Source organism: Rhipicephalus sanguineus, chromosome 11, assembly GCF_013339695.2.
Source record: "Rhipicephalus sanguineus isolate Rsan-2018 chromosome 11, BIME_Rsan_1.4, whole genome shotgun sequence".
In the NCBI taxonomy this organism is placed as follows: Eukaryota; Metazoa; Arthropoda; class Arachnida; order Ixodida; family Ixodidae; genus Rhipicephalus; species Rhipicephalus sanguineus.
In genome coordinates, this window is record NC_051186.1 from 99,717,390 (window position 1) to 99,738,499 (window position 21,110).

Sequence of the window (21,110 nt, forward strand, 5' to 3'; positions counted from 1 at the left end):
CCCCGCAACTGCTGACCTGCAGGTCGCGGTGTTAAGTCTCGGCTGTGGCGGATGCATTTCGAGGGAGGCAAAATGCTAGAAGCCCATGTGCTTAAATTTCATCATCATCAGCCTGTCTACGCCCACTGCAGGGCAAAGGCCTCTCCCATGTTCCGCCAATCAACCCGGTCCTGTGCTTTCTGCTGCCACGTTATACCTACAAACTTCTTAATCTCATCTACCCACCTAATGTTCTGTCTCCCCCTCACGCGTTTGTTATCTCTTGGAATCCAGTCAGTTACCCTTAATGACCACCGGTTATCCTGCCGACGTGTTACGTGCCCGGCCCATATCCAGATATGTGCTTAAATTTAGGTGCACGTTAAAGAATCCCAGATGGCCGAAATCTCTGGAGCCCTTGACTATGGCGTTTCTCATAATCATATCATAGTTTTGGGATGTAAGGCCCCAAGAATTATTATTATTGTTGTGAGAAACCCCTCCCCCTCTGTTTAGCAAGCTTTGAGGGCTTTTCCTGTGCTAGGAACACAATTTGATGCGAGGAAATATTCGTGTGAAACTCCAAAACACTCGTTACACCGAAATCACTGTTGACGATTCGATCCAAAATTAAAATGCGAGACTTCTGTTCTAGTTGTCAACCACTTTCTGCCAGTTTGGTGGGAACGGAGTTTTGAAAGAGTAGCGGCTTTAACTGATTAACTTGATTCATTATTGATGCTTATGATCTCTGTATTTTAATATTTAGTATATTTCAAGGGAGTCTAAATGGAAGAAAAAAACGATTTCACTTGTATTAACAAACTTTTGTTTGTCTGGTTTTTAGTCCTTTTTATGTGCCGTGCTGCACATTTATCCCAAGATATTTAGCTCTTGCTCTAAAGCTAAGCAGCGATGCTTCGATGCATTCCCAGTGTGCCCGATGTACAATGTTCTGGTTGGTGTTGATTGTGCAGGGCGCGGCGGCCAGCCAGAGAGGTGCGGGCTGCCACGGCAGGATGTGGACGGTGCGCCTGGAGGGAGGTCCACGCCGCGTGAACCACGCGGCCGTGGCCATCAACGGCAAGGTCTATTCGTTCGGCGGCTACTGCACCGGCGAGGACTACAACACCCGCAAGCCCATCGACGTCCATGTCCTCAACACGGGCAAGAGTTTCTCCACTCATTTTCCGCTTGTATGGCTAAGGAGTTCGCACTCCTCAGTGTAATTCAGCCCGCTCATCTCCTCGGTTTGTCAAGAACGAGAGTCTGCTGCGGCAAAATTTCTGACTGCTCAGTATGCCTTCTTTCAAATGGCTTTGAAAAAACCTTTGTGAAATATCTCTGAAGATAGATGTTTCCAATACTAAATATGCGAATGCCGTTATTACTTGGTGCCGTAGAACTTGGAACACTAAGTAAGAGCCTGTGCAGTGCTTTGGCATGTCATCAGAGACCAAGCGACATCTGTTGCAGTGTGCCGAAAATATTGGGGGAAGGGGATGGTGCATTGTATTCTGGGACTGGCAATATATTGGCTAATGGACTAACTGCATGCATTGTCTGCTTAGGAGCTACTTAGAAGCTGGTAACCAGAAAACTTGAGAATTAGCCCCAAAGTTGTGCCCAGATTGTTCCAACTGTAGTAGCAAATAGGTACGACTCATAGCTAAATCAGGCAAGGTGAAACGTCATTGCAGGTCGTGATCAAATGATCAAGGTCCTAGCCCACAGAAATCCACAGAAATCATTGTTAACTCTATGTAGCAAGGTGTGCACACAGTGGTTCAGGAGATGTACAAGCAGAATTATATTGGTTCTCTCTTCACCTGTGTTGTCTAAAACACTAGCAACCCGATGGTGGCAAGTTGACTTTTCCGGAGATAACTCTGACCGAAATAGGCTTGGTCCTAATGCTTGCTGTAGATAGCTAAATAAACAGCTAAGCAGACAGCAGCCATCTCATTCCACTTGTGAAAAAGGCTGCTGCAAAAATTTTAATGTTGGCACTAAGTTGCACGAAGCTTGGCATAGCGAAGCACGATCCTGTCGCTGCTCGTATTCCCAGTCGACCGACACGTCTAGCTTCGACATGCACGGCTTCCTCCTTGGGAGTACGCACTTTCTTGGACACCCCATGACTCTAGGTCTGCTCACGTGCTCTGCCAGCGCGCCTAGATAGCTGAGTGGTTGGGACGCTCGCCTTTGTATCTGGGGTACGTGGGTTCAAATCCCGCCTCGTGAAGAATTTTTTTTTTTTTCGGGAAGTATTTTTGTCTTTCTTTCTCTCTTTTTTTTCGCTCTCTCAACTTCTTTCCTCTCTTTCGTTGATGTTCTCCCTGTCTCTCTTTCTTTTTCTTTCAGCATTTCTTTCTCTGTATTTCTCTCTCTCTCATTCTTTCTGTGCTATGCTTTACTCTCTCTCCTCCTTCTTTCTTTCCTCCTCACGCTCAATTTCCTTTCCAATGTCTTTGCTACACCATACAAGGCCATGTCTTGTATGAATGGTAGTCTACTATTAATTGTATGAATGGTAGAATGGTAGTCATGAATGGTAGTCTACCACTGTCCCTCAAGAGGAAGGTATATAACAGCTGCATCTTACCGGTACTTACCTACGGAGCAGAAACCTGGAGACTTACAAAGAGGGTTCAACTTAAATTGAGGACGACGCAGCGAGCGATGGAAAGGAAAATGATAGGTGTAACCTTAAGAGACAGGAAGAGAGCAGAGGGGGTCAGGGAACAAACGGGGGTTAAGGATATCATAGTTGAAATTAAGAAGAAGAAATGGATATGGGCCGGCCACGTAGCATGTCGGCAGGATAACCGGTGGTCATTAAGGGTAACTGACTGGATTCCAAGAGATGGCAAACGCGTGAGGGGGAGACAGAACATTAGGTGGGTAGATGAGATTAAGAAGTTTGTAGGTATAACGTGGCAACAGAAAGCGCAGGACCGGGTTGGTTGGCGGAACATGGGAGAGGCCTTTGCCCTGCAGTGGGCGTAGACCGGCTTATGATGACAAGGCCACGCCGTAGCAGTGAGTAGTGGGATTGGCCCAAATTCTGTGGCACATACCCTTTCATGATGATGATAGTTTTGTGGCAGGGTCTACATTACAGCCGGCTTAAACAACTTGGCTGTTAATAAACAAGTTCGTGAAGATAGCATTCAGGTCAAAGAGGATGCAGGTTACCTTGCTGTACAAACAAAGCAGCGGCCGAGTTGAAGGCTGGAAAATTCGCTCGGTAGGTCGTCTGCTGACACTAAGATGTAGCCATGCTTACTTATGCAGTTAGTGTGAGCTGTGTTGAGTTTGTAATAGATTCAAACACGAAACGAGGTAAAAGAATAACGATTTTACGTGCTTCGCTTAGCTTTCGCTTGTTGATGCGAGGCGATGTTACACTGTACAGACGTCTTCCAGACACATTTTATGACTTGTGCGAGTCAGTCTCGAAGCTGTCTTCTAAATTCTTAAAGGGACACTAAAGAGCAAAACGATTTTTCTCGCATTAGTAAAGCACCATTTGCGGTGACAACACATATTTTTGACGGCGCCTGCTTGGGCCTACGTAGTTCCTAATCGGTTAAATTGATGTACGTTGTCCTCTGAGGGGGCCAGAGACTTTACATAACGAGTTTGTGGAAATTTCGTCAAGCCAGTGGCGCCAAAATACGTTAAATGCTCTTTGAAGTCTTTTACGTCACGAATTACAAAGTTCGGCGCGAAATTTAAAAATGAAACTTTGAACTTGGTTTTCTGCTCTAATAATAAACCTATGGTGGTGAAATAAACTACACAAGAGTTCTCCGAGCACACTGTATCAATCTAAACCAATTCATTGTTTCTCTTTAGTGTCCCTTTAATGTAGGCTGTCTATTATGCTGGCCATACTTAGAACATGCCAGCAGAGTGTAAGAGGGTGGGATTGGCTTGACTCGGCTGGCAGTGCAGCACGGGACTTTGACTTGTCTTGTCTACCGTGCAGTGTCCCTCCGATGGGCACTGGTGCAGACCCAGTCGCACCCCGATGACGTGCCCTTCCAGAGGTATGGCCACACCGTCATGGCGTACGGTGACTACGCCTACCTGTGGGGCGGTCGCAACGACGACGGAGCCTGCAACATCCTCTACCGATTTGACACCAGTGAGTGCTGTTGGTGGCTTGTCTCTACTTGAGTACAACTTAAGAAGGCAGGACAGGTCCTGCCCAAATGACCAAAGCACAGCAGCCCATTGCCTCCTCGGCCAAAGAAATAGTCCCGTTCATGCTCTCCGACAGTGGGGTCACATGACTCATGACGTCAGTCAAGCATGCTTGCTTGAGTGCCTTTGAGGTGGAACTGCTGCTTAGTTCTGAAGTTCTACCAGGCTGCAGTGTGATGATGTGAACCAGTGCTTTATTAAGTGTTTTCAAGACTTCAGTCTAAAGAAATGACAGGTAAAATTGTGCTATCAGGCTGATGTTGTACCAAGTGTCAAAGTTAGTGGTGCAATGATATGATCAGGTCATGTTAGCGGCTCTCATTCAGTGGCTCTCATTCAGCAGCACTGTCCTACTGTTAGCGTCAACTTCGGCTTGGTGTTTGTTGCAGTGCTCTGCTGTGAGTGTGCGATACTAGTATGAGAATGACTGCACTGTTGTGGTTACAGGAATTGGAACAATCGCAGCACCGTTACTGGATCCTAATAAATGCCACATTGCTATTTAGACGTGAGAGCTAAGGTCCTTGGTTCACATTGTGTGCAATTGAGTTTCAGGGTACATTGTTAAAACGGATGAGGTGCATGCTTTTTAAATATCTAACGGTAACACTTCATTGGCTTGGCTTTGCTGTGTCACTGAACTTACTAAATTCTGAAACTGAAACTAAACAATCTGTCTCAGAGAAAAGCTTAGCCAGTGCCACTGACCCAAGGGTGTATGTCAGAAACTGTAATTAAGCATGGTTTGTTTGCTTGGTGCTGGAGCTCAAAGAATGCTTTCTGCGAAGCTTTACAACGTCCTTGGGTAATGTACAGGCGAATCTCGTTGACATGTTTTCCATGGGAATCGGGAAATAAAACGTGCTATGCAAAACTCGTATTAACCAAAGAGGTTTAGACAACAAAACATGTTGTGAGGCTAGTTGGTAATGCATATTTTTATTTTTGAAAAATGTTCAGTGCTTTTCGGGATGTTTGGGAGCTCTCAGAAGCCTTTTTTTATCAAGCAAAAAGGTGATGTGTGTCAGCACCACTTCCGTCTCTTTACATACTAGTGAATACAGATTAATAGATAGGCAGTTATAAGCAGTCTGCGTTCCTTGGATCTGCCTTGAATGCATATGCACCCAGGATCTCTCGCATCACGTGCAGCGCGTGTCGATTTTCGATGAACTTAGTTGGAGTACAGCGCTTGTCCCATCATGTCTTCCTCTTTGGTTCTGTCTAAACTTTGGCACTGAATATCTTTCAAAAAGAAAAAGGTTTAAATAAAGGAGGAAAACATGCATACTCCGTCAGCAACTCACTTTTATTGATCAACATCGAACTAGCTAGTCCATTTGTGCTGCATTTACTTCCTTTCAACGTCTAGGAGTAAATTATTCAGTAAAAACTTCAGTAAGTTGTTCAGTAAATTCTTCAGTAAATTCAGTAGCATCGGTTTTCTCCAAAATACCGATGCTGCTGCGGCCTCAGTGGCTCTGCATTATTCAGATTGTGGCTTGTTCGAACGCGGTTTGAGTTAGTATACGTAAAAATAAACTTAGGATTTCTAAATACAGTTGAACCCCTTTATAAGAGGCACTGATATAAGAGACACGTGGGGTATAAGAGACATCAGTGTGCTACATGAAAGTAAGGGTTGATAGGAAAATGCATAACTTAGTACCCTGCTTATAAGAGACACCTCATATAACAGGCAAGAATTTCTCCCCCATGCGTGCCTCTTATAAAGGGGTTCAACTGTATATCGGTCAGGATCCTTTTTCCCGGTCGTATTATCCAATTTTGGGCAAAAATGGGATCATATTAAACGCATGAAAATTAATTATTTCCAAGGAATGTTGGCTGGGCATAAAAAGAAAAATGTATTCTGCCGAAAAATATATCACGCAGAATCGTATCAACAAGATTCGAGTCCATTGCGCTTGGGTTAGGCACCTGAGCAGTATCGTTGGAGCCTGCTAACACAAGCCAATACGCGCACCACAGGCAGCACACAAGTAACAAATAACGTCGCAACAATTTGTGGTCATTCTTGGTCTCACAGGTTAGCCAACATAGGAGACTGAAGGAGCTGCGTGCTGTGTTGAATACGAATACTGTAAACTGTTTTTCATGACAAACACCTTCGATACACTATGGGAGACTGAAATAACAAACTATTGTTTCATTCCTTTCCTCATTCAGCTGTACAATGTAAAAATACCATGCTTTTGTAACAAAGCTTGGGCCGCAAAGGGAAAAGAGCATTTCTAGAGTCCCACAATCTGTAGTGACGACCCTTTGGACCTTGATTTTTATGACATTGAGAGAAGAAAAGTCGCAGTAAAAACATAGCTAGTTGGTTGTGCATATTTTGATAGGTAACAGCACTATGGATGTGAACAAGAGACCTAACCTAACCTACTAACTAGGACACAGTTGTGTCTTATGGTCCGCCTCGGTGGTACAGTGCTTACGGTGCTTGGCTGCTGGCGCGAAAGTGGCGGGTTCGATCCTGGCCACAGCCATCACGTTTCGATGGAGGCGAAATGCTAGGGGCCCATGTACTGTGCGATGTCAGCGCACGTTAAAGAACACCAGATGGTCGAACTTTCCAATGTCCCCCTTCACAGCACGCCTCATAATCATATCATGGTGCTGGCATGTAAAACCCCAGATATTATTATTTTATTAGTTGTGTCTTCTGTGTGCCTAAAGTGTAGTCCATGTCCACAGAGCTGGTGTTCATTGAAATGACATTAAGAATTGCCTCACACGGTCATTCTCCTGCTTGCACGCAGACACCTTGACATGGAGCCGCCCGAAAGTGTGTGGACACGTGCCGGGAGCGCGGGACGGCCACTCGGCGTGTGTCATGGGCAACCGGATGTACGTGTTTGGTGGATTTGAAGAGCAGGCCGACCGTTTCTCACAGGACGTCCACTACCTGGACCTGGACACCATGCTGTGGCAGTACGTGCCAACCAGGGTGAGGGTGCTGTATGCACAGTTATCGATATTCAATAGTTCGGATTCCTTTTTACTAGGGGTGTGCGAATATTCGAAATTTCGAATATTTTTCTAATAGTGTTTGCTATTCGATTCGACTCGCACTGAAATTTTACTATTCGAACTATTCGAACTTCCCAAAAACAAATACAGCATACCTGCCAAGTCTCCCGGATTACCCGGGAGGCTCCCGGATTTTGAACGTTTCTCCCGGTTGTACGGGTCATAGCGAAATCTCCCGGAAATCTAGTTTTGCCCCGCCCGTCCAGTGCATTGCGCGCCCCGTGCGTCACGGTGACGCGAGGTGGGACGTTTCGCGTAGAGATGCGCTACACGCAATTTAAAAATTGATCCTAAATGTGTTATAGGTTATATCAGCCGTTAATATTTCGTAGATGATGCGTTTGTGTACGCACAAATCTATCCCACAAGTTATCTCGCCTTCAAAATTTTGTGTCGATTACTACTGCTTTAGGTGGAGAGCCCAGCACTCTAAAGTGCTGGGCTCTCCACTTAAAGTAGCCGTTACCGATGTCTGTCGAGATAGCGTGTTCGCCAGTGTTTGCAACTGTCCCCGTCTCAACGGCGGCCCTTATGGTCCCTTGCCCGACTGTCACGGACTGCGATTTTTGCGACCCGGCGTCACGGCGAATTAACGGGCGCCGCTCGTCCCCGCTGACCGGCGGGAACCTCGTACTCTTGAAAAGAGCCGGGAAGTGCTGAATGGGGTGTCCTTCTTCGAACGTCGCCGCGGACGATTCTTTCTACCTACGGCGGCGGCGGCAGGATCTTGCAAAGGCCGCGAGGTACTCCGAACAAGCTTTTGACTTCAAGACGCTCCGGCTGAGAGCCAAGCAAACTGACCGTTCCCACGGGAAAAACTTCTGGTGGACAAGCCAGCACCCCAACAGATTGTCACCCTCGCTCAGTTGAGGACCCTCTCCTAATTAAAAGGGGGTGTGGTCAGTGTAATTTTAGGGCGGAGTTTCGAACGATGAAACGCGCATGATTGGACCCAGGTAGAGGTCCCTTGTTCCCCCAGGAAAAGGATGAGGGGACACGAGGCTGATTTAAGCGCAGGATTTGGCCCTGCTAAGCAGTCTAGTCGCTTACCAACATGGTGTAGAAGCAGATCAACAAGTATCCCTTCTGGAAGTTTTTAGTGTGGCTCTGTATCGGCTGGCCACCTAAACTTAGCCGTTCGTTTAGTTGTGACGAGAAATTAACGTCCGCATCGTAGACATCGGAGCTTCCTCTCGGGTTAGCTCAACCTGCCCGAGGTCGCCTTCAAGCACTAGCCTCCCGGAAACACCAGCGTTGCAACACCACCGACATCGCAGTCGTGCCAGAACTCCGACGACTTCTCGCATCCGATCGTCGTGGACGCAACGCTGCCGGTCATCACACGTATGCCTTCACCTGTTTATCCCTTCGGACTTTCGCATCAATAGTTTTAGTGTTTGTTAGTTTTTGTGTAGTTCGTAATCATTGTCTCTCCTGTATGTGATTTATTGAGTTGTATGTAGTAGTTAGTTTGTAATAAGTGCTGTATTAGAGTTCTTGTGCCGCCATATCCTTAGAGTAAAGTATTTTTGTTTTGTTTTTCCACGTCTCTGATCTCTTCACTGTCTCTGCTTGCGTACGGAACGAACTAACCTGCTGTCATTCCCGTCGCCGACTTCGCGCCGGCGACGCTGGTGGCAGCTTGTAAATACATGGTAAGCAAGCGACGACAGGCCTCGCACGCAGAGCGATGTTATCGCATGTGCCCTTCGCGCGACGGTGACGGCCGGGTCGTTTCATCTGTGCTTCAACCGCGTTCGTCCCTAGCGCTAGCGCGCGTTTACTCGCACGTGAAACAGACGATGCGTAAGCAATGTTATCTGTTTGGTCTGTGTACAGATCAGTGGCGACCGCAAAATCCCACTGACAGTGTTCATATAATTGCTATCGCAGCACCCCCCCCCCGCAGTCGGCATACTTTATACCCCCCCCCCCCCGCCCCGTTGAGTAGATCTCCCGGATTCCGTTTCTCCAAACTTGGCAGGTATGAATACCAGTGATTCCACTCCTGCGCCAACTGCGCCAAAGTGCGCCAAATTGTATTTACTGCGCCATCCTGATAATATCGACAAAAATTGCGCCAAACTGCGCCAAAGTCTCGGGTTTGGGGTCGTCTATCACCGGCAATCGCACGGCCGGCACGTCAGAACATGTGCAGTTTGATCATGGGGCTGCCAAAGTCGCAACCATGGACCAAGAATTATTCCGCTGAATAAATAGCGCTCGCGCGTGCGTCCCGAGTAAGCCACGATGCCATGCACGGTGCCGACGCAGCTTCTGTTCTGCAAGTCGGCTCGACAGCAAAACGCGCTCTCCGCACAGGCTCGTGTCGTCTAGGCCTATCGGTAGCGACAAAGTGCGACGGCCATTCATCGGCGGACGTCGTCTGTTCTAGAAACGCTGCTGATAGCTCGTTTCAAGCGTCGTACGGCACGTAAGGAAAGCAATGTTCAGTTATAACTACATGAGTGCCGCTAAAATGTCTGTCACTTCTGTTTCCGGACATCGCGGAATGAAATCTGGGATCGCTCGCAGTAGATATATGGGACAATATCGAATTTTCCTTCCTTCGCGTTTATGGAAGAGCACGCGAACGGTGGAAACGCGTTGACACTTTTCCTCAGATATACTTCATCCATGGATCTTCATCCAGAACAGCTTTTTCGTAATTCCTTCCGCCAGCACGTCTGAGTTTGTAATTACTCTGCGGTAAATACCCCCTAAAAGGCCCTGCCCTTTCGAGCTCCCGTGCTAGGGTTCCAATTCGATTTTTTTTGCTTGCTTTTTTAAAAATGTCATCTCATTAGTACAATCATATCTCCTGGTCGGAGCAGCCGCAAATGCGCAGCTGTCATTAGCGGGCCCGTCGCTGACGGCCCACAGTGAAGCGGCTACGCCATGTTACACGTCCGCCCCTTGCTTTCGTGGGTCAATAGCTAACGGTTAAAAAAACTAAGTTTCGCTTAAGAGCGAAGAAATGAATGCGATACCAAAAATTTGTATTGTGAAACGAAGTAAGACTAGCAGCTAACTCTTTTGGATCCGATCTCGCGTAACTCAACAAAACGCTAGTTTAAGGGAATATGGCCCTCCAGGAACCGAAGCGTTTTCTTGCTCTGAGTTCTCTAAACGCGAAGTAAGCGTTGAGAGCACAGCAAGTTTACGAGCCGTCTCCTGATGCCTCGAGATAGCGCGAGCGCAAGCGACTGCGCCCTTCGAACGATGCGCCCCCCCCCTTCCGCTCCCCTGGCGTCCCTTCATGCTCCTTACGAAAGACGGGCGGGGCGTTTCTTCTCTGTTTGATGAGCAATCGACGGCAGGCACGCACGCGGGAAGATGTTACCTCATGCGCTGTCCGGGCGGCGGAGACAGACGGCCGGCTAGTTTAATCTCCGCTTCAGCCGCGTTCGTCGCCAGCGCTCGCGAGCTTTTACCCGCGCCTAGAATGCGCGTGGTGATGTCATTAATTTGGACTTTATACGGAAAATTACGGCAACGGCGAGGGCAAAAATCCACCGAGAGTGTCCATATAATTGCTATCACAAGGGTCAATGTACGGGGCAACTTTTGCGCCCCCCCCTCTTAGGTGATTAGGGGGGGGGGATGCCGCCCTCCCCTGCCCCCCCCCCCCCTGTGCGCACGCCTATGCTCCTGAGATGATTTTTTAATGAGATTTGCAATGAATCGAAATATTTCTAGATGCAAAATTATCTGCTCCAAAGTGCTCAAAGATGAAAATTTTGCTGCTCCAAAGTGCTCCAAAACGGAAATTTTGCTGCTCCAAAAATTGCTCCAAATCAGAAGTCCTCGGTAGCATCACTGGAATACAGTCAACGTCAGATTCGAAGTGACCCCTACAGATTTTCAATATGCTTCACCTCATTACACTCGTATTGCGGCAAAGCTGCCTTTAAGCTCCTTTACGGGTGAACTTAATCAAGACACAGTCAACGTCCGATTCGAAGTGGTCCCTAGATTTTCAATATGCTTCACCTCATCACATCCCCGTATTGCGGCAAAGCTGCCTTTCAAGCTCCGCTATGGTCGCAAGTGGATTAACTCAAGAAAACGCTGGTTCCAGCATGGAGATGAAAGATGTGGCAGAGGTGGGGGCTCAATTAGTGCTGTTTCGCACCTGAAATTTGGGCAGGAAGTTCGAAAAATCGGACACCAAAGCTTTCTAGCATCCGAAATTTCAGATGTTCTTATATATCGACGTCTACGAGGCAGCTTTGGAACTCCGGAATTGAAGGGAGCACACCCTTGTCCGCCACATCAGTTGGACTTCCACAGAAGTTGGAAGAGGAGGAGAGGCTGAGGAAATAGCATCTTTGCCTATCACGTGTAAAGTGTTGTCAGCAACACTTTGGTTGCACCAAATCATGTGCGTAAATACAATTCGGCTTCTACATTGCCTCATTCTTGATAAGACAACTATGAAACACCACCCCGTGCGAGCGCTTCATCAACCTAGCAAAAAGAAAAACTTTCATGCTGCTATTTCATAAGGATATGCTTAGGAATCCTCTCTAACTTTTTTTTCTGCAATTTCACTTCGAAGTATTCGAAAGATGCTTGAGAAATATTCGAAAATTATTCGATTCGATTCGCACTGAACCTTTATTATTCGAATTCGCTTCGCACCCAAAATTTTGCTATTCGCACAGCTCTACTTTTTACCCCTCTGGGTTTGCACGTGGCAGGGAAGGGGGTGTATTGCAAGGCAATACTATACAGTTGAATTCCTTGATGAGAGACAGGCACTGGAGTGCAGTTCTTGTCCCTTATGTGAGATATTTTATAATCAGGGTACCACGATCTCATTCTCTGATCAACCCTTATTTTGATGTGGGCGCACTGGTGTCTCTTACACCCGCTTGTCTGATACATCTGTGTGCACTCTTGTTGTGTGAGACGGGGCTCAATAGATGGCGCTGGGCTACCACCACTGTGCGAGCCGAGCCGGCCAGTGGCTGGAGCTGTAATATGAAATTGAAGTGAACCCTGTTGGGTAACAGGTGTTTCAGCTTGCGACCGCTTCTGCGCAGAGCTGATAGACGGAGCGATCAGGGCGACGGTGAGTTAAGGCAAATTTATATACATATAAACAGAGGCGTTACATATTCGGCGCTGGGGCCGACAGCTTATCGGGCTCGCACAGCGGTGCGACGACGACCCAGGATTTCTTCGTTCGCTGTCTCGCTGTCTCTCTCTCTCCGCGCAGCTTGGTTCTTTTATAGCCCTGGGCGATCGCTTGCATCAGCCAGGAGCGCGAAGCCTCCAATCGGGAACCGCCGTTGGTCGCTGGCTCGAACCGGATCCGCGGATGAGAGGGCTTGCCGCACGTTGCGGGAGAGATTTCCTTCGGTTGCGTCGGACGCAGCGCCGGAGTTGCCGGGGATAGCGTGAGGCTCCCGCCTCGTTGCATCGGCTGGTGTTGACGCTGGTTGCGTCAGACGTTTTACCAGCTTGAATGCCTTGTTGAAGCAAGGAAGTTTGGGTTGGGAGCCCTGGCATAACAACCCCCTGTGGTGACTGTGAATGTGCGACTTCGCACGACTCCCGGGAGAAGCCAGAAGAGGGACGGTTGTGCAACTGAAGAGGTGCCATATTCTTATCTCTCCAGTAGTTTTCTTTACCTTTAGCTAAATGAATGTCGTTTTGTTAATGTAACCATTGTTTTGCCAGTCTTTCCCTCCGTCTCTCGAATCGACTCCAACAATTCAGAAGTGGGATTGCATACGCCGGGAAGTGAAGCATTGAGCCCAGCCATGCCTGTCACATGCTACAGAACACCTTCAACGGCTCTGACAAACGAAGGAGATGGCGAATGGCGGAGCACCGATGGCAGGGAAGGCAGCGCAAGCCAAGGCATGCCCGACAGCGCATCGACCAGCGGCACCACTACGACACCTTGACCACCATTCAAAATGGCGGCTGTCCTTCAAGCCGCCGCACAAGCAGCAGGGAGGGAAGCCATCGTTGGGATCGCACATCTCTATTCGCAACAGACAGCGGCCAAGCCTGTAATCGGCGTGAGAGAGATATCACGCCTGGTCCCTTTGTTTGACCCAACTTCGTCGGACTCTCCAACTGTCGACGCACGGATTTGATGTGTTGATTACCTTGCGGAAGTCTATCGTTGGACCAACAGAGTAACATCTTGCCACATGCTCACCAAGTTGCGTGGACAGTGAAGGTGTGGTGCGACTCCCTCCTGTATGTTAACAAAACTTCCAGAGTGGAAGGTGGTGCTCAAATGCACCTTCCCTGTGACAGCAGGAGTGCAGAGGCTTCACCGGGAAATGGAGGACCGAATTTACAAGCGGAGGTGAGCCCATCGGGTGCTACTGTTATGACAAATTGGCAGAAGTAGTATGTCGTTGCAATTTGAGTGAGGAAACTTTTATAGCAAATTTGATCACCAGCCTAAACAATCGGGACACCGTCTGAGCCATCAGCACCTGCACGTACGACTCTCCCGAGGAGCTTCTGCATTGCCTCAAGCATCTCGAAGAGCGTGTCGAAACTGTTGGCTCCCGGGATTCAAAACGTTCAAAGGCGAGCGAATTTCAAAATCTTGCGGGCCACGGCAACAGGGAAAAACCAAGCCCTGGAAACGGTCCCAAATGAGGGTCAACAAAACTCTGAACCGAAGAGGAGGACCGAACCATCTGAATTGAGGAGGAAAACCCCTCCTTCTGAAAAAGGAGGGCCTCGCTGTTTTAACTGTAACAAACATGGTCATCTTTCTCTCAACTGCTCGAGTCGCAGCGGAGGGCAAGGTGCGATGTTTGCAACTGAAGTGGACACGAAGCCCAAAACTACAGGAAAAAGGAGAGCGGGCCACGCATCTTTCAAAGCGTCGTAGATCTTAACATTCGGGCAGTGGACGTGGCCAACGAAAAGTACTTAGTTCTGGCTAAAGTTTATGGGACTGAGGTGAGAGCGCACGTTGACCTCGGCAGTCAGTGTGTCACTATCCAGCGTGAGGATGCAGATCGGATCAGGATCAAATAGGCGGTGATAAAAAAACCACTTACCATTGGGAGCTACGGATCAGAGCTTGCGACGCATTGTGGTGAGGGAAACCTTAACCTCACAGTCGACCAAGCAACAGCTGACGTCCCTGTGCTGATTGTTCCAAACGAGTCACAGGCGATTCATGTCGTCATGGAAGAGCCTTCTCCGAGCAATCCCACGTTAATACCACTGTCACATGGCAAATCTAATGTCATTTACAGCTAATGTCATTCGTTTGTAATGCCATTTGTTTGCTGTCACACGGGGAAACTAATGCCATTCGATGAAAACGACATTTCCTGTCGAATTAGTTCCCGAAACACATTTGCATTCGATTTCGGACTGAATGCGTACTAGAGCAGTGACTGGCATCTGAACGGCTTACAGACTGGAGAGCGAATGAGGATGGGAAGCCATTGGCTCTTTTTATAGGGGTGGTGTGGACGTTGCGGAACACTACAAAAGTCAGCCCACGGTCTTTTGGCCACATTTTGGCATCCAAGAGACCATGGTTTTCTGGTGTCACAAAGCACCAGGAAAACATTATTGTCGTGTAGATTCTATAATGGGGGACACCAGCGGTGCGATTACGACCGAGATTAACGGTATGGGCGCACTGCACCACAGAATTTGACAGCTATCATTCGCTCCGCAATAAACAGCTGGGAGTACTCGGCACTCGTTTAGTACACGTTGCTAGGCGGTCATCGGTCCAGGGTTTGATACTTTTGTGGCCTGTTCTCTGTCTGCATGAGACTAGTTCGTTGGCGGCACTAATTTGACACTGCATGCGCAAAATGGCCGCTGCCGCTTGGTGACGCCTCTGCTTGCCACTTATTTCTAAGCGGGTCAAGCTCTTCGTGTGCTTCGATTAATGCAGCTTAATATGCATGCGTTTGGGTTGGGACAAGAAGAAATTTCGAATAAAGCGATAGTTCTAGTTAAGCGACTTTGTTGTAACGAGGGAGAACTGTAGGCAAATAAAAAGAAATGGTACCTTTGTGTCATTTTTGGCCAAAACTCGGTAGGGAAAGGGTTAAAAAACTCGTGTTTTTTTAGCCCTTTGGTGGTCGAAATTTAATCTGGATGAGTTTGCCACTACGGCGTGCCTCGTAATCATATCATGGTTTTTGGTAAGGTGGCAAATTGGGTGGGTTGGGATGTACTCGTGATGGCCAGCACAAACAAGAGACAGGACAGAAGAATACACAACACAAGCACTGTCTAACAGCTTATTTAATGGAGGTACGAAAAGGGAAGCAGCGACCAACAACCACCAAAGAAAGCCTGTAAGGCGTTATGTGCACTTTGTTGATGCTGTGGCTGACGATGGTGATCCCTTTGTAATGGGTGGGAAGCTTTAAACCACACACTCGTTTTACGATTTGCATTGTGTGACACCTAGTGTTTTATTACTCTTCTGCCATAAAGTAGTACATCTGTTGACGTGATTCCTCACCCGACATGATGCCTGTATAGAGTCTTATTGCGAAGGAGTTTCAAAGCACTGGTGTGGCTCTCTGGTAGATTACTAGACTGTCACGTAAAGTGCCTGGGTTTTAATCCCGCTCGAACCCTGTTTTTTTTTGCTCATTGTTCGCGATGGCTCTTACGGACACCAGCAGTGGTGGCGGTGGACAACTACACCACCAAAATTGGCTGTTGCTGTGATCTCGTAACAGCTTTCACTCTAAAGTACTCCGGCTGGCTGACCTCAGGCACACGTGTACACGGTCATTCCACAGGGCCAGCCCCCGCAGTGGCGGGACTTCCACTCGGCCTCGGCCATCGGGGGCCGCATGTACGTGTGGGGTGGCCGTGGGGACAGCCAGGGTCCATACCACTCGCAGAGCGAGGTCTACTGCAACCGCATGGCCTACCTGGACACGGCCACCTCGTGCTGGGTGCACCCGCGTGTCGAAGGCGTGCCCCCCGAGGGACGCCGCAGCCACTCGGCCTGTGAGTACTACTGCAATCTTCTCCGGTGTCTTCGTGGGATAGCAGCGTGGCAGGGCTTTGTAAATGAAGTAATGACAACAGTGGTGCGCATAGTTTGAGTAGCACTGACAATTGGGCGAGTTGGTACAGATGCATGGCTTCAGAACAGCGCAACAAGGAAGACGAAAAGACGAAAGATCACACGAACACAAGCACTTGTGTTCGTGTGATCTTTCGTCTTTTCGTCTTCCTTGTTGCGCTGTTCTGAAGCCATGCGCATAGTTTGCCTGTGCAAGGGCTAGGTCTAGCCAAGAGTGCCAATTCAGGCGATTGTGCAGGGTTCACCCAAGTGCTGCATGGATAAGCGTAACCTAACCTAACCTAACCTAACCTAACCTAACCTAACCTAACCTAACCTAATGAATCTTGTGAACCCAACCTAGCCATATGGATTCATGCTAATGACCTCAAGATTGTGCGTTTGAGCACCCGTCATAGCATCCACCATTGCGATGGGAAGAGATCAAGAAACAGTTGATCGTGGATAGTATAAGAAAGCTAGACTTACTGTTTCCAGATCATGTTGTCATGCAGTTCTCACCGATAACTGTGGTGATGTGGACTCCACTGCTTCGTTCCCATTGGATGCTAGCGCGGCTCTTGCTTTCTTCATTACTCCTACGGCGCAAGGAACGAAACGCGAAGGGTAGGCGCTAAATAGGGCCATGCGCTGATTTTGTCGATCTGTTTTTCAAGCTGTCTAGGTAATGAATCAATACCAATTAGCCCCGATTCGCCATTCCCCTCAGTTTACTTTGTATTGAATGTCTGTAGCACTCTGTACTTGCCACATGCCTGTTGCAGGCCTTAGAGGGACATTGCTTTGTAGGCCACATTACTGCCACTGTGCAAGTGAAACTGTGCCTCCTAGAGGTCCCGTATTTAAGAAATTTCATTTGATGCAAAGTTATCTTCATTATTCTGCATCCTAGTTCGACCTTGGTTAGGCTCTCTTGGTCATATTTATGCTAATTGTCTAAGCCCATACAATGTGTTGCACTGTCAATTCGAAGAGGTTACATTTTGCGTAGATGCTGCTAAATGAATCAGCAGTGGGACTTTTTCTGCCTCTTGTGTAATTTCACCTGATTGGATCAGTTTTGTTATGTCCTGTGAGAGTCGAATCAATGGAAGTCGGCATTCGACCCTTTTAGCCTTGAGTAGAGAAGGGATGCAGTAACTTCTTTTGGAAGCTCCCGGAATCCTCATGCATAGGCACTGCACCTGTCATTTTCAATCTCTCCGAATTTCATCTTTGAAATGCTAAATCTTTTGTTAAATGTTGCAGACAAAGCCTGTGTCCCCGTTGCTTTATTGTTTTGGCCTCATCTCGCTGCTTCTACAGTAGACTTTTGTTAAACGGAACCTGAAGGGACCAGGAAAATGTGTTCCATTTAACAGGAGTTCCATTTACTGAGAGATGAACAGGGTTGCAGAATCCAAGTACGAATTCAATTATATTAGATGCAGTTATTGTTAAGCAGCAGTTCTATTTAAGAGATTTCCTTTTACTGAGAGTTTACAGTATTGGGAATCCCAGTGTCGGGAGTAGTAGATTGGTCAACACAAGAGCTGTTTCAAGTATCAATCTTAAAGCGATTCATTACTCGCCATGTCAAGCACACTAGCACACCTGGTCTGATGCACTTCAGCATTACTGATTAAATAGTGGATACCTGTTCAGAATTCATTGTACCGTGATCAGGTTCAGCATGCATGGATGCATACCCAGTACAACTGTGAAGTGCCGACAGATATTAAAAGATGAGCAGCATAAGATAACTTATATAAAAAACCATGGTGCCTACGAAATCCTTTGCTAAATTTTCGTGGTCACCGGTAAGTATTGAAACGTTGGTTTGGACTGTAGCATGGGGAAAGAAGAACAGCAGCAGCAGATTTATTGTTCACAAGGATGTGGGGTTTTATTTGGATTGTAATGTATGTTTTAATTTGGATTGTAATGTGAACGCTTATAATCGAAGATATTCTGCGTACTGTAATTCCCTGTGTGTTCAAAACTAGCAGCCGGTCACTCATCCGTGAAGGAACGCATGCGTTAACCAGGTAATGAAGAACAAAATATTGTTGTGTGCGACATGGCTGCTCCTGTAAATGTCAGCATATGAATGCGGCGGTTTGAATAGTGTTTGTAAATGCCTGTGCAATGTTGGGCTTGAGTGCACGAGAGATCTCTGGCTTTTGCTGTACATGACTAATGGCCAACATAACCAACCAATTCACCTGCCTTGGTGGTCTAGTAGTTATGGTGCTCGACTACTGACCCGGAGGTTGCGGGATCGAATCCCGGCCGTGGTGGCCACATTTCAATGGAGGCGAAATGCTAGAGGCACGTGTACTTAGATTTAGGTGCACGCTAATGGTGCATTCAGACGACGGACCGAATATGGATGTAGTGGGACGTACGGCATGTCACGTGACCTCACATCAGCGATTCGCCTCGTCCGCGTGGCTCGTGAACGGATGACCCTAACTTGTTTTGCACATCGGGATTTTGGCGGCAGGCCACCGCAGCTTTAGCCGACAAAATGGCTGGCAACCAGTACACTTTTCTTCTGCTCGAGCCCTTCGGCTGTCCTCACTGTTGATTCTAGCTCTGCTGGCGTGTAGTTCAGTTTATTTCTGGGGCCATTAGCTAAAGCGACCACCTTTGAGATATAGATCTCTTTTAATGCGCGCTGATTGGCAGGTTGGAGAGCAGCGGTTCAGTTGTTGCTTTAATTGCACAAGCACACGCATTGCACACGCAGGATTCTTCGGCAGGCAAAGTGGCACTGTTGTCGAAAGCGGTTGTCTCAGAACACGGCCCATGTTTGAACACTGATTTTAAGGTCAAGATGCAAACAGAGAGAAGGAAACACAATGTGCAGCAGTGCAATGTGCACTGTCGGTACCTGTTATCCGCAAAAAAAAAAACTGCCGATATCGGCGCATCACTGTATTCTCCCTTCATATGCGGGTCCCCACGCATGACAGCTACGAGGTCAGTCTCCAGGAGCTCTCTGTAAAGCAGATTCTTCTTTTCATTAAGCCACTCCACCAACAACACCGATTTCACCGAAACAAATTGCAGTCCTCGACATTACTCGACCAAGCTTGGCGAGCTCCATGTTCTGTTGGCTTCCATGTTGTTGAATACTCTCAAACCGGTCTGCTGTCAGCGGGTGCAGGTGAGCACAGAGTCTGCAGCCGAGAGTAATCCGGCTGTTCTCTCCTAGGACACTGTCCATCGTGTGGATGCAGCTGCAGGCGGATTATTCGCGGATTAGCCATCCGCGTCCACGATGAATCCGGATTCGGTCCGTCGTCTGAATGCACCATAAAGAACCCCAGGTGGTCAGAATTTCCGGAGCCGTCCACTACAGCATGCCTCATAATCATACTTTGCTTTTGGGGCATAAAGCCCCAACAGTTATTATTACAACCAACAAATTGGTGTATTGTTTTTGGTTGCCATAAGTAAGCATTGCATCAGAAGGAGCAAAGGTATGGCTGTGAAGGTGGTTTTAAATCTGTCACGTATATTTTAAAATTTCTATTTCGCACTGACAACTCACGGTGCAGCGGCCCTCTTCTGGTCTCCCTGACACAGGTGACGGAGGCAGTGTAGGGAAGCAAAAAAATGGCGTGGTGTAAGGGCAAGACGGAGGTGCACGCGCTGCTGTGCAACAGGTACGGTAAATGCACCGTTGCTCTGTCTCGAGGGTGTGTCCCTGCAGGGCTGTGGAAGCTGCCGGTAAAAGCTCTGCATTGCCTCCGCACTGCCACGCACAGTTGCAACTGTTGGCTTGCTGGATTTCCTGCACCGTTCCGATGAACGTTGGAACTGATGCAGGGGCTGTGATTGGCCACTGACCCGATTCTTTTCAGTGTAGCAGGCAATTCAAAAGGCAACTGGAGTGAACGTTCGCATAAATTTTGAATATCTAAAAGCTTAGTTCCGTAGTATAATGTAGATATTGTCATGTGGTTGTGACGATGAAGAACACTCAAAGCAAAAGAAACACGTCGGCTTTTACATGTATGGTTGCACCATCGGCGTCAAAGGAAATGTAGCAGCGTCAAGCATTTGCAGTGGCGTAGTGAACACCATCCAGTCACCACCGTGGACAGGCGCTCACATGCACAGTGCTGCCAAACTGGATGTGTGCGCCTTTCTATGGTGACAGGTGCGAAAATGTGTAAAGATTAGGACACTACTGATTGGTGTGGTGTGACACTAGGAAATTTTTCAAATGTAATTGGCTGCTTGGAGAGTGGTTATGTGAAGCCACAAGTGGACCCTTTTATTCTCTCCGATTTAATGTAGACACATGAAGGGCTGCTTGTGTAAAATGTTACATAATACTGATCTGCCACGCACTTGTTGACCATTTTACATTTACACCATGCATTACTGCAAATCAGAGTAAGGATGGTATAGTCTGTGAATTGTTTCAACTGCTACTGCTTGTTGGAACTGGAATTTTTTAACACATCCAGCGAACTTGGGAACAGAGGCACACAATATTGTCATGGGGTCGTGACGTCGATGAAGGCAGTAGTCGGCGTGTCCAAGATGAAACTCTTTATTTGGCCGAACTTGTGGCCGCGAAAAGGAAAGTCAAACTACAGCAATACACACTGTACGCAGATAGCGGCGAACAGAGTGTCGGCCGTCAGTAAAACTGCTCATCGCTGAGACGCGCTGTCTTTTATACATCACGCATTGAACTTTCCAGCCTTATCACTGGTGGTCGTGCAAGCTCTGGAATAATCTTGACTGTTCGCGTCATGTGCGCAATCTTAAGGAAAAGATCTACTACAATCTGGTATGTTTG

The 21,110-nt window shown here is 47.7% G+C and overlaps 1 protein-coding gene across 3 annotated transcripts in view; it reads left to right on the forward strand.

Annotated features, from left to right (window-relative positions):
* The window catches only part of LOC119373402 (kelch domain-containing protein 3), a 536,457-nt gene that overhangs the window by 94,598 nt on the left and 420,749 nt on the right, over positions 1–21,110 (forward strand). For all 3 annotated transcript variants that reach the window (XR_007414339.1, XM_037643431.2, XM_049410770.1), the window contains 4 exons: positions 957–1,146; positions 3,974–4,132; positions 6,978–7,165; positions 16,017–16,230. Coding sequence is in view for 2 of the 3 variants with exons in the window: in XM_037643431.2 (XP_037499359.1) it covers positions 957–1,146; positions 3,974–4,132; positions 6,978–7,165; positions 16,017–16,230 (751 nt within the window). In the remaining variant the exon portion in view is untranslated. The remainder of the gene's footprint in view (positions 1–956; positions 1,147–3,973; positions 4,133–6,977; positions 7,166–16,016; positions 16,231–21,110) is intronic.